This window comes from Triturus cristatus, chromosome 11 (assembly GCF_964204655.1).
Source record: "Triturus cristatus chromosome 11, aTriCri1.1, whole genome shotgun sequence".
In the NCBI taxonomy this organism is placed as follows: domain Eukaryota; kingdom Metazoa; phylum Chordata; class Amphibia; order Caudata; family Salamandridae; genus Triturus; species Triturus cristatus.
This window is the reverse complement of record NC_140594.1, coordinates 52,676,541-52,690,714: the sequence shown is the minus strand read 5'-3', so window position 1 is coordinate 52,690,714 and position 14,174 is coordinate 52,676,541. Positions and strand designations below refer to the sequence as shown.

Genomic DNA, 14,174 nt, shown 5'->3' with positions numbered 1-14,174 from the left:
ACTACGCCTACTGACGCGCAAGGGGTATTGCTACAAAAATCTTTCCGGATCCAGCCTGACGCCTGGGGATATTCTAAGGTGAGGAATCTAACTAACGTGTTTCTTTCAGATTGTTCAAGTAGTACATAGTTGTGGTATTGTCTGTCTGAGCCAACAGGGAGCAGGTCTTGAAGGAAGGGAAGAATGACTTGAGCGCCAGGTGTACAGCTCTTAGTTCCAGCATATTGATGTGGTAACTCTTCTCTGTTTCTGGCCACATCCCCTGAACCTGGAGAGGACCCATGTGGGCTTCACATCCCTGGAGGCACGTGTCTGACGAGTGTCTGGTGGGGAAGTTCCTGGTGGAACGGAACTCCTTTCAACAAATGACGTTGCACCCACCATTTTAGGGAGTCTGACTGAGGAAGAATGATGGTGTTCTCCCAGTGGTTGGAGATTTGAGACCACTGATCCTCTAATGCCTGCTGAGGAGGTTTCAGTTGCAGCCTGGCATTGGGAACGATGAAGATGCAGGAAGCCATGGAACCCAGCAGAAAGGATACTTGACTGGCAGTGGGATGAGGTGTGTGGAGGAGTGTAACATTGACATTTGCAGTTCATTGAGGATAACCTCTCCTCCGAAGGACACACTTGCGTCTGCAGGGTCCAGAATTGCACCCAGGTAGTGAATTCCCAGAGTTGGATTGAGAATGGACTTTTTGTAGTTGACGCACAGACGCATCTGATTTAACACTCTATTGCAGGTATTCTTGTAGTAGACAGGGGACGCACTCTTGAGCAACCAGACGTCCTGATATGGATAGATGAAGATTTTTTGCTTTAGATTAAAAGCCGCTACCACCTCCATGCATTTTGAAAAGGGGCTGACTGGAGTCCGAAAGGAAGGACTTTGTATTGGAAGTGCTGTGACGCCACCTGGAACCGTAGAAATTTCAGAAGTTTTTGGGAAATAGGTATATGAAAGTAAGTGTCCTGAAGGTCTATGGAACACATCCAGTCTGCTTGATGAATATGGGAAACAATTTAGTGTAATGCCAATATTCTGAACCTTTCTTTGCGGTTAAACTTGCTTAAGAGGCTGAGATCGGGTATAGGCCTGTACTCCCTAGTTGTGCCTTTCTTTTAAAACCAGGAAGTGGAGGGAGTAGAGCGCTTGCCAATGTTGTGGCTAGGGAACTTTTTCGATGGCCTGTTTTTGCAACAGGATGGATACCTAAGCCCGAAGCAGCTGTTATTGATGGATCGATGATTTCTGAGGTGGGGCTGCTGGTGGAGGGGACTTGAATCGGATTGAGAATCCATTCTGCAGAATATTGAGGCCCTTTGTGATTTTGTTCCACTTGTCCAGATGTGCCATGATACTCGATGGAGGGAAAGAATGCTTTGAGAGCCAGATGTACCGCTTTGAGTTCTAGCATATTGATGTTGGACCACATCCCCTGGACATGAAGAGATCCCATGTGAGCACACCAGCCCTGAAGGGACGCATCTGTGATGAGTTTGTTTGGAGAGTTCTTGGTGGAAAGGAACTCCTTTCAGGAGATACGATTGTTGCATCCACCATCTTATTGAGATTTTGACTGCCTGAAGAAGAGTTATAGTGTCCTCCCAGCAGGTGGAAATTCTCTAATAAGATATTGCCAATACTATCGCAAACCAAAGGTATGCTAATAAATAGAATATACTGGACACCCGAAAAAATGTACAAACTCAAACTTATCAAAAATCCGACTTGTTGGAATTGCAATTCTCACACTGGCAACCTTGCACACATGCTCTTCTACTGCCCTACATTGGAAAGATATTGGGATAAGATTTTTGAATGTATAAGTCAAACCTTCAACGTAACCCCTCCAAGGGAATTCTCTTATGTTATACTTGGTGCCCTAGATCCCAGGATTGAAGATATGAATGATCGATTCTTGCTAGACTTCATGCTCACTTTAGCCTGTAAAGTCATACTTTGTAAATGGAAAAACTCCAAGGAGGTCTCATTTACAATCTGGCAGGAATGGTTATCTTTCCTCAGGGGAGCAGATAATGTTGCGCTACATTCCTCTCCCTGGCGGAACTCACTTAGAAAATTGTGGCAGTCCTTTGATGCTTCATCCTTCTCATATGACCCTCCATGAACCTTGACTTGAACCATCCATCCAATCGAAAAGGAATGTTGTAATGACATCTTCGAGGGTAATTCTAGATTGTATTGCATCACTTACTGCCTTCACGTCTGCATAAATATAATTATATATCTGCATATTGCATTTGTACTTTACATTGTATTGTGCAGGTTTGACCTCTCCCTGGCGTCCAGTGCATGTTCATCTACCCATATGTCACATTGATCTCACTGCTCCATAGCTAGGCACCTGAACAACTTATATTTTTCTTATATTTTTGTTTATTCATTTACGTATTTACTTATCTATTTAATTTGTACTTCTTAGGTCTCCCACTTTGGTTGCCACCATTCTTACCATTTTTGCCATTTTGTATGGTTATCGGTACCTACCATTGTCACCCATGTGATGGTTCTATTTGTTTGCATTTTGTTTACTTCTTTAAACTTTAATAAAAACGACTTGAACAAAAAAATAAATATCCCACATTCACTTCATGTAGCTCATAAAAAGCCTGAAGGCAGTGGAATGTTGGAGGTATGGAAGTAGCAGAAGCATCACACTCCTAATTAGTCAATAGCTCTATGTTTCTGGTGTCCATTATGATAAAATCCAACAGGAAGACATCTCATAAGCACAACTGGAATGCAAAATTGCAGGTGGTACAAATAAGAAATACTAAGTATGACATGGTTCGAGTAGAAAAGATGTTGAATGCCTTTTGCAAAATACCATATCAATGGAAAACCACTGCACAACTGTGTCAAAGACAAACTTACTAGACATGTCGAAGTGGTTGTGTAGCGTCCGGGAGCTGGTGCTCTCTGCTGCTTTTTCAAACGCCCTCCCAAAAAAACTGAAAAACAGAAAACCAACATTGGTGAGTGTGCACACAGACACTCTAAAGAACAAGTTATTTACCTTCAGAAATGTTCTTTCTTGTGGATAGTCCATCTCAGAGATTCGTCACCTTGTGAATATTCCCCAGGAATCGGACTAGAACCAGAAATTTTAAAGACGTACTCCTGCTTGGTAGGTGGTGTCCTGCATCTCTGGGCCAACATTGCACTGCATCGCACCGCTCCTTAAGTCATGGGCGGAGATGCATATAAGCGCCACCCCTGGGTGCTGATGTCAGATGCTTTCTTAGGTCGTCTGTGACTTCAGATGCAGAGCCTTTCAATGGATTGGCATGACAAGGGTGAAGATCTTTAGATTTGGGACATTTGTAGGTGTAAAAAGAGTCCACTTCACAGACTGAAGAAATAAGTGTTGCAGACCTTTTTAAAATCTCATCACAGATGGGGGTAGTGGTTTGCAGAGCTGCGGAATGGCCGCTGTTATGTTCTGGGCCTTAGGCCCACATGTCAGAGAAAAGACGACACAGACACAGCGTATATGGTACTGTGAACTAGCCACGAGCACGTGCACTCCGGCCCTTTTATTAGCGGGGTCACCTGACTGGTGACGTCTGTGTTGGATGGGTGAGGGGGTGTGTGTGTGGGCCAGCCCTCGGGGGAGTGGCTGGCAGAAACACTAGACTGTGTCCAGCAGGACACAACATTCCTCCCAAATTTTAATAAAACGAAAAACAACAAACAAAAAGTCCAACCTATGGGAAGGAATGAGAAAACAACTAAAAGAATGGAAGTCCCACAGTTCAGAGATGTAGTTCGCAGGACAGCGGTGGACAGGTGCAGCTGGGAGCACCCGGACGTCTTTGCACATGTCCATACTTTAACCAGGTATATCTGGGGATGAACACAATGCTGCTGAAAATCCGGAACTTTCAGCTTCGCTTCAGTTGAGGGATGGTCCACCTCCGTGATGTTCATCGGTCCAGCGTACTCTTGCTGTGAGGCAATCAGTGTCTTATTGTTCAACATGGGTGCATCAGGAGCGTATAGATGAGTCCACTGTAACACACCAGACGATTGTGTCGCTTGATCCTTTGACGACAGTCTTGGCCTTCTGTGACCTGTTGAAGTTCTCGGTTGGATGGCCTGGGTACTTCCTGGAATCCATTGGTGGGGCACAGTACAATCCATCTCTCACGCTCTGGGAGGCCCCTTGGATGAGTTGCCCCGGGACTGCATATGGGCTCTGACTCTGGAGCCACCGCCTCGTCACTCGTGCAAACTTCAGGGGTGGATGTGTCTTGGCCAGAAATATGCTCTCGCTACCAGGATCAGGACATGCGCTGGTTCAGCAGATGGTCACTGTATTTTCGGATCGTCGCTGGTTCTGGCAAATGGTGTGGGACTCCAGTTATTGTTCTTGATGCTCCAAGGATGGCAGTGATGCACATGACAGATGATGGAGTGGATGCCATGAGACGACTCGCACCACATCTGGTGATAGCTGGCAGTGAGTAGGGATGACTGGCGAATCTTTGCAGTCATGATACTCGTCGGACACTTGGTGCAGCTCTTCTGATTTGGTATTTGTGTAAGTAGAACAGGGATGCCCTTTTCTTTACGCAGCCGGCGACAGGTGGCTGACGGTCACTGAGAAAAATGATGTCCCCGCACCCCAGTGGCTGGCGTGTGTTAGAAGGTGCACTCTGGTGAACGGCGTCCCTTTGTTGACTTCCACTGCGCGCCAGTTGTCGTCTGCTTTTCTTGTAATAGGACCGTTACCGTCCTATATTTCTCCACTCCGTAGCTTTTCTGAAGATGTGGCGAGAACACCACGCAAACTTGTAGGGATCTACTGCTCACTCCAGTCGTGTTCTCTGGGCTTCGCATCTTCTCCCATCACGGACCACTCACCGGTATGGTCCGGTCAGAAAAAGCTGGGCGTCTTCTCAGGTGCGTCCGCCAACTTCAGGGACGGTAGTGGGAGTAGGCATGCTTCTGTGATTTCAGGTTGCTGTAGGGGGTAAATATCTCCCTTTTCTTGCGTCAGTAGTGGTGACGCGCCACTCGGAGTGCTGGACTCTCCTCCTGCCTGCAACGGACTGTTGCACACCAACTTAAAGCAGTATTGGGGGCATTCCCTGAATAATCTCTGGCCCACTGCTGGGCGACGTTGGTGCAGGTGAGGCGATTACGATCTCTCTTCCTCCTGCTTTTGGGCAACACGGGGCCCCTCTCCCTTCTGGGAATCTCCTCAGTGTTTTGCAGATGGCGGGTAATTGCCCTTCCGTCTCCTCTTTTCCTTGCCTCTGCTCTGGCAGCAGTGGCGCTGCATACTTGCTTTCCTTGCTGTGGTGGTCACTTGCCACAAATAGTGTGTATACTTGTCTATCTCTTTTCTGAGAAATATCAGCCAGGTCCTCTTTACTGCGATGGGACCATTCACCGCAAGTTGGCGTGCAATGCTCACATTTCTCATTAGAACTTGTCACTGTTGTGTGGCTTCTTCTCTCGGTTCACTAAACTTTCAGCTTTCCAGGGTAGGTAATTCTCTGACTGAAGGCATTGGTAGTGGCATCAGGGTGTCTCTCTACCTCCTGGTCGGGGGTCTCTCTCTCTCTACCGGCCTGGGGGACTCTTCTCTCTCCACCGGCTTGGTGCCTCTTCTCTCTCCACCGGCCTGGGGTCTCTTCTCTCTCCACCAGCCTGGGGGGTTTCTTACTCTCTCCACCGGCCTGGGGGTCTCTCACTCTCTCCACTGGCCTGGGGGGGGGGGGGTCTCTTCTTCTCCCTCCACCAGCCTGGGGGGGTCTCTCACTCTCTCCACCCGCCTGGGGGGTCTCTTCTTCTCTCCACCGGCCAGGGGTCTCTTCTCTCCACCGGCCTGGCGGTCTTTTCTTCTCTCCACTGGCCCGGCGGTCTCTCCTGTGTGCCGTGTCTTCATGGGCTTCTCTCTCTCTTCTCTGGTGCAGTCTTGCATACCTTCTGTGGCCCTTGATATCGAGCTGCTTGCTGGCTCCTGGGGTTCTTGCACCTCTTCCTTGCAGTGGGGTCAGAAAACTACTGTGGGGCATGTGCACCGAGTAAGTTCTCCTTGCACCTTTTCGTGGGCTTTCTGCCTTTGCACTTTGCTGCTTGGCTACTACATGCTGTTTTGGTCTAGGACAGCTGTGGGTCAGGAGTTCTTAGCGGGGTCGTGTCAGGAATGGAAATATTCTCGGTAGGGCTGGCATCCTCCCCTTTCACAGTTTTTTTTTTTTTTTTCAAAGACAAAACAGGCGGGCTGCTTCTCCCTTTGCAGTCTCTGTGTGTCTTGGCAGTCTTTACTGTGTAGTGACATCGGGTTGCAATCTTTTCCTTCCAGGTTCCTCACATTGCTCACTTTGTTCCTGCAAATTCAGATTTAGAGATCCTTCCCTGTGGTTTCCTTACTCCTTGTTGCAGCTTTTTGATACACTTCTTCTTTTCAGGGGAAAATGGGTGCCTCACCACTGGCATCGGTCATGGACTATGACAGACAGTCCTCTTTACTGTTTATCTGCTGACTGCGATGCTGTAACTGGCCACTAGATGGCACTGTTTGAACTACCGTCGAAAGTTCTGTAGCCTCTTCAGCTTCGCAACGCTACATGCTTTGTTCTTCTGGGCCGAGGCCCGAGCACCAGTCTTATTTGCACCCTGTTGTGCAGCGTGAGGTATCAGCATTGTGGAGCGCTGGGACCTTCACACCTCTTTTCCTCACCAGCCCCTTTTAGGATTGCTCTCGGACTCCCACAGTCTCTGGCTCACCACACTTGCTCTCCTGACGGCTGCCTCCTGTGACACATGCCGATAGCTGTACTTCGAAGGAGGACTTCCCCCAACCCCGTGGTGAGTGTCTTCTCTCCCCTTTCTTTTGGGGCTGCGCCGCCAGATACACTTTCAGTGGCGCTGGAGAGGGACACTTATATCAAGTCCAATGCTTTCTCCATTTATTTCATTCTTTTAGCGCTGGCCGCACACATCATTTTGTGAACTCTGCCCCTGCTACGTTTGCGGGCCATTTCTCTCGCCCACCTCCGGCCTTGCCTCACTGTTTGTAAACGCCCGCCGGCAGCCCGTTTCCTCAGTTATTCAGTTCCATGAGGGCTGCCGGGGCAGGCACCATGCATTTTCCTTTTTCCTGCTCCCGTGATTTTCCTGCCACTGCAGTCATTCGGACAGTATCTCCCCCTGAATCAGTGTGGGCTCCCGCTTCAGATGGGGCCTCAGCAAACCGGTGGCGGAGACATGCCACTTCTCTCTGTTTTCAACCCCACAGTGGCTCGCTCACCTACTGGTCGGGCGTCACTCGGCCTCATGGCAGTCTGTGGCGGCGGCCGGCATCTCCTCACTCCGGCCTAGCGCGCGTTAACTTCTGCCCTCACAGGGCATGACATCTCCGGAGGAATGGGCAGCAGGCTCCTCTCATGCGGGGTGGGCTCCCGTTTTATCTTCTTCACCCCAGGGATCTTCACATGCCCCGCGGGTCTTCCGACGATGTCTTCACCATCAGCAGGGGGTGCCTTTAACACGGGCCGCACACATCCCCTTCACAAACGGCGGCTGCACACGCGGGCAAATCCCACCCTCGTCGCCAGTGTTATGTTCTGGGCCTTAGGCCCACATGTCAGAGAAAAGACGACACAGACACAGCGTATATGGTACTGTGAACTAGCCACGAGCACGTGCACTCCGGCCCTTTTATTAGCGGGGTCACCTGACTGGTGACGTCCGTGTTGGATGGGTGAGGGGGTGTGTGTGTGGGCCAGCCCTCGGGGGAGTGGCTGGCAGAAACACTAGACTGTGTCCAGCAGGACACAACAGCCGCAAGCTAAGCGAGCTCCGCCGGCTGAGAACTCATCCTGTACTTATCCGGGCAATCGGTGAGGAACTGCAGGGCAGGCACTGCACCCGAATGCTGCCCAGTGACCAAGGTTCCCAAAGATCGGCTGATTGAGCCCAGATCCAGGCACATGGAGGAAGGGGGGGCCCAGTCTACGTAGAGCAGGGCGGAGTTCTCCTGCCCCCTGGCTGGAAGGCAGAGCAGCAGGGCGCAGAAATATAGCCAGAGGCTTTTTCCAGGAGGTGGGCCACAGCGCCAGAGGGAAACGGCTGCTGGTGCGGGGGTTAGGGACGAGTGATGCTGACGGGCTGTGGTGCGCAGGTGGACACGGAGAATAGTGAGTGTTCATTTGCCCGCAGCATGTGGAAGAACACCGATATGCATAGATGGTGAAATCGGGGAACTGCGCTGCATAACCGAACAGTCGCACAGCTGTACAGACGCATGCTGACCTGTTAAATGGAATGGTGATCCGTGGATCGAGGCGCAGTCAGGAGCGAATGAGGGGACCCTGCCTGTATTGCTGACCACACGTGCAGAGGCTCGTTAAGCGGGGCATCGCCAAACTCGAGGCCCGGGTGCCATATTGAAATCAAGCAGTAGGCCCCAGCCACACAGAGCCGGAGCTGATTGCGTGCAGCAGTCGGGGGGGGGGGCGTGGCTGCCAGGTGCTGCTTGTCCGTCGTGAAGGACGCCGGAAGGCCACCCCCATGCTATGACTCAGTGTTGAGAAGTGGGATTGGGAGGCCCGACAACCGGACACTTGTCAAAAGTAACATCCTGCCTCTACCAATATTAGTATAACCCAAGCCAAAGCTTGAACACAGAATCTAGAGGACCTACTGCGCTCTGGTGGGAGCGGCATCCGTCACTACTGTTATTCATCCTTCCTAATTGGCCGCTACCCGGTGGTAGGTTATATTTAGCCGCAACGCCCTGCCTAACTCGGAAGCCGAACACTAGCAAGTAACGTGGGAGGAGGCACACGGTTATTGTACCAGGTGGTGTCGTGCACAGTGGCAATTTGTGTCGACCTAAGGCCGTCATAGTTGAAATCACACCTGAGGCTATTCGGTTTGTGGAAAGTACCAACAAAGGACCACAGCTGGGCGCAGTGGCAAAGCGGCACTCCGGAGAGCACAGGCTGATAGCGGCGAGTCAGTGCATGGCTTCAGTCAGCATTGCGCACCCGGGGTTACCTCTGCAAGCGGTCAGACCAGATCCCAAGTGGATTGTACGTGGAGGGGTGTCATACATATTACGCACAGGTCGCTGTGCTGGGCGGCGCAGTGCGCCGGCACTGGAGACTTAGGGCTCTTTGTATAACCAACATACATCGCCTGCATCCGAGAAAAGGGGTAAACAGGATGCCAAGCATCCAAAGCTGACCTTCGACAACAAAAGATCCACGAGGCACATAATCAGATCCGGAAGCCAGCACGGAGAGGGCGCCCGAAACACAGACGGACGACCAAGGGGAGGACCTACGCACCCTTATGCAAGAAATGCGATCTGGCCTGCGCAATATTGACACTATACTGGATGCGCTTACATCTCAATTGAACACGGTCAGGACGCAGGCGGGGTCGCATGAGACTCGCTTGGATGTGCTGGAAAATCGCTGCTCGGATTTCCATGAGTTCCAAGTGGAAACAAAGGAACAGCTGCTACACATGGACAAAGTGTTGGGTATCATCCGAGCCAAGAATGATGACTTGGAGGCGAGATCCCGCAGGAACAATTTGCGCATTACCGGGATACCGGAAACGACAGCCATCTCCAAAATGGAGACTTACGTCACGGACCTACTTCATGAACTTTTTGACCCCCACTTGTCTACAGTGTTCGCGGTGGAGAGGGTGCATCGATCCCTGGGCCCCAAACCTCCAGTTGGTGCTACACCTAGGCCCATCCTCGCCAAAATCTTGAATTATCAAGACAGATCTAATCCTCCGGCTAGCCAGGGAAAAAGGAACAATTTCACACAAGGGAAACACCATCTCTTTCTATCCCGATTTTACTCCAGCTGTACAGGCGGCAAGGCGTGAGTTTCTGCCTGCAAAACCTATCCTGCTTCAAGCTCAAATTCCCAACTCACTGCTGTACCCCGCCAAGCTCAAAGTGTCACATGATGGAACAGCTCACTTTTTCACTGATGCGAAGTCAGCATTAAAGTTTGCCAAACATATTGGTGGGAAGAGGAACAAGCAGATCCCAGGCTCTACAGACTCACAGAGTGGTCGCCTTAGCGATAACGATTGACATGGGTATTGTAATGTTATATCATCTGCATACTGGATTACATGGTGGGCTGGATCTGGGCGCCACAGTTTATTGCTTTCTTAGTATACAGTGATTATCTTTTATGGACTGGAACTTGGTTGCTGCGGCGTTGTGGCATTAATCTAGGTTAGTAGTTAAACGGCAGTACTCTCCGCAGTACTCTCGGCCACCCTGTGCTTTACAGGGAAGTTAGCCGGCATTACTGCGCCCTCATGGGAGAGCTCCCAACAAAGGACTTTCCTGTTGTGTTATTTAGGTCGGGATTACTACAACCTGATCGGGGGGTTGGAGTGGGAGGTGGGTTGGAAGGGGGAAGTTTTATGTTTAATGCCAGAATCATGCTATGCAGTCTCCAACACACCCACTGGGATTCTATGTTTTCATGGGAGGGTTATCTACAACCTGTTTGGGGGGTTGGAGTGGGCAGAGGGTTGGGGGCCAGGATTATTGTTGTGTTTTTAGCCAGTATAACGGTCAGCTACCTGTCTGATTGCACCGTTAGGTTTAGGATTAAGCTGTACTGCCCTTGCCTCATTGCTTTCTTACACTTTACGCTGTGTGCCATCACGCTGCCAATCTGAACTTTCTCACGTGAAACATCAGGGGCTTGAATGATTACAGGAAGTCCAGGCTCGTGCATGCTTACATCTTGCGGCATAACAGACGTACGTCTGCTGCAGGAGACCTATCTTAATGTCGTGCCTTTCCCTCTGCTGAGGCAAAACAGGTGGAGCCACGTTTACTCCTCCATATATTCCAATTACTCACGAGAAGTTAAGGTGTTGATTAGGTGGGGCTTGGACTGGAGAGAGGGGGAACTGCACAAGGATCCCGAGGGCAGATTTATTATCATATTGGGAACATTGGGTTGGGCTTCAGTTGTGATAGTTGCGTTATACGGCCCCAATGTGGACTCCCCTAACTTCTTCCAGGACATCTGGGCTAGAGTCAGGGCGACCGGTTGCAGTACCATTATCTGGGGGGGATTTTAAAGCTATTTTGGACGATGACCTGGACAGAAGGGGGGCGGCCCAGACCCTACATCCTTCAGCAAGCGCAGCTCAATGCCATAATTTCAGATGGGGACTTGATTGATTTGTGGCGCTGTAGACACCCCGAGCTCAGGGAAGGCACTTGTATCTACGAGCATCACGGGGCCTGGTCCCGTTTGTATTTTTGGTTGAATTCTCGCTATGTGGCCAACTGGACCATTGAGAGGTCTCATCTGCCGAGACACCTGTCAGATCATGCCCCATGTCTGTTGAAAGTGGCGCTTCCCGAATCCCCCCCACACGTTTTCTTGGCGTCTCCCACCACATGCCCTGTTAGACGAGGCTTTCAAGGAAGAAATAAGGGCAGATATCACCCACAACTCCGGTGCGGTGGACACGGAAGCCTCCCTTTGGGAAGCATTTAAAGTGGTGATTAGAGGTCAGTGTATTGCTCGCCAAGCGGGAGTGCTAAAAGCCAAATGGGGCATGCTTGCATCCCTGGAGTCCCAAATCAGAGGACTGGAAACACAGTTTTATTCTTCAAATTACCTTAATACCCTGGCTCTCCTAAAGGCCAAGCTGCTTGATTACGATGAGGAGGCGTAGCGGGAGGTTAAGTTTCTCGGGAAATATGCCACATCGCGGAGGTATGAGGGCGATAGGCCAGGAAAAATGTTGGCTAGTATGATTCGAGCCCCGCGTTCAACTACCTACATTCCCGAGTTGGTTAACACACAGATGGTTGTTATTAGAGGGCAGGCGGGTATCCTGGACGAATTCTCTTCATTCTACTCTAGACTCTACACTGCCACCCAGGAGACGTGCCCAGAGGGAATGCAGTCCTTTGACTCTTTGGAGTTGATCTGGTTTAGTCAGGGACTACATGGACTTTCCGTTTAACGTAGAGGATGTCTCACAGGTCATAAGAAGTTTACCTCTAGACAAGGCCCCCGGGTCGGATGGCCTCGCCACCACCTTCTACAAGGTTTACGTGGAAGAACTAGCACCACATTTGCTGGCACTATATGAGGAAGCCCAAACTACTGGTATATTACCACCAACTATGCGTGAGGCAATCATAATGACTCTGTTAAAACCCGAGACAGAGCTTGATTCATATTGGTCATTGTCATTAATAAATGTAGATGTTAAAATTCTGGCCAAATTGATAGCCAATAGATTGCAACCCCCGCTTCCCCTTATCGCACGCCCCGACCAGCCGGGATTCATCCCCGGGCTGTCCACCTCCCATAACCTCAGAACTGTCTTTTCGGTGTTGCATTAACTTCACCGGGACGTTCAGGCCGCTGCAGTTTTTCTTGATGCTACTAAAGCATTTGACACGCTAGAATGGCCTTACTTATTCACTATTTTAGCCCCTTTTTTTTTTTTAATCAATCTCATCCAATTGTTATACACTAAACCCACAGATCGGATCAAAGTGAACGGCCTCCTATCGGAATCTTTCCCTATCTCGCGTGGTACACGACAGGGATGTCCCCTGTTCTCCCCCCCCCCCTAATTTTCACAATCGCAATGGAACCCCTCGCTGCGCGCATCAGGCAGTACCACACAGCCAGGGGGATTGGATTTAGTACCAGAAGCCTTCTCATCTCGTTATATGCAGACGATGTTACATTATATATTACTGACCCTGTGTCAAATCTAGACCCCCTCTTGAGAGAATTTATTAGATTTGGAGGGCTGGCTGGTGTCTCAAACAATTGGACTAAGTCCGTTGTGTTCCCCTTAACGGAAAACACTGTCCCGGTGGCATCTGAGTTTCCTTTGAAATGGGAGGCCGAGGCAGTCAAATACCTGGGCATCTAGATCAGCCGAAGCCTGCAGGAGGTATGGAACTTAAACTACAGACTTGCTATTGCCTGGTTGGAGGAGAAGGTAACACTATGGGCTAAACTCCTGTTATCCCTAGCAGGGAAAATTGCCGTAGCTAAAATGGTCGTATTACCAACATTTCTTTATTTGTTAATATCCCGATCCCCCTCACACACGCCTTTTTCCAAGACCCTCAGATCATTGCTGATTTCTCCTGATGTGGGCAGGTGGGCAGGCTAGAGTATCATGGGAGTTGCTGACACTCCTGTTGAAACAAGGTGGAATGGGTGCTCCAGACATGCAATTATATGCTTGGTGAGCTCAGGCTCAGTTCCTCCACCACTGGGTCCACCCGACACCCTTCCAGCCTCACGTAGCAGTGGAGACTGATGCGGTCACGCCTGTTCCTCTTCAAGTGGCACTGTACCAACCATGCCACCGCCCTCGGGACAGCATAGACACCTCGGAGACTCTACGTTGGGCGTGGGATGAACTGCGCACTCCCGTTTTATATGCCCCTTCTATACCGTTGGCACATAACCCTATGATACCAAATCTAAAGGACGGAATTAGTAAAACAATGGCGCAAAAAATGAACCTCCATACGTTTGCAGATCTTTATCCAGAGAACACGTTTAGATCTCCCCCGACGGCAGACGAGGGCCACACAGTGCCATTTGCTGAAATCTTCTTATATCATAAGGTATGCGCCACCTGCCGTTCCCTACACAACAGTTTTCCGGCACCCCCGCACCACTGTCAGCATTAGAGAACCTGTTAAGCTCACCATCACCCCATAAACTTATCACACGCCTCTACACACATATGCAAACTTCGGCCCCATTGTTGAAGCCCAGGGCATTACAGGGATGGAACGACGAGCTTCCTGATCCGCTAACTGAAGATCAATGGACGTACTGTTGCCGCCAACTCACCGAACTGTCCCCAAATTATAGGCTTCGCCTGATTCATTTCAAGCTCCTCCGTAGATTTTACAGGACACCTATAGGTCTACACTGCATGGGACTGAGGGATGACGATAGCTCCTGGCGCTGCGGGTTCACACCTGCCGCCTCCTTACATATGGCATGGGATTGCCCAGAGCGGACATTCTGGTCCACAATTTTCACATTGATCAACCAGATCATTGGTACATCCCACTCCCCTGCTGGGCTTGCTGAGCTATGTCAAAGATACACCACCTAAGGCACGCAAACTACAC

General features: G+C 50.1%; 1 protein-coding gene across 2 annotated transcripts in view; it reads right to left on the bottom strand.

The window, feature by feature from the left end:
- Window positions 1–14,174, bottom strand: part of CDC45 (cell division cycle 45) — a 433,910-nt gene that overhangs the window by 29,520 nt on the left and 390,216 nt on the right. For both annotated transcript variants that reach the window (XM_085633419.1, XM_085633420.1), the window contains one exon: window positions 2,900–2,976. In XM_085633419.1, coding sequence (XP_085489545.1) covers window positions 2,900–2,976 — 77 coding nt within the window. The remainder of the gene's footprint in view (window positions 1–2,899; window positions 2,977–14,174) is intronic.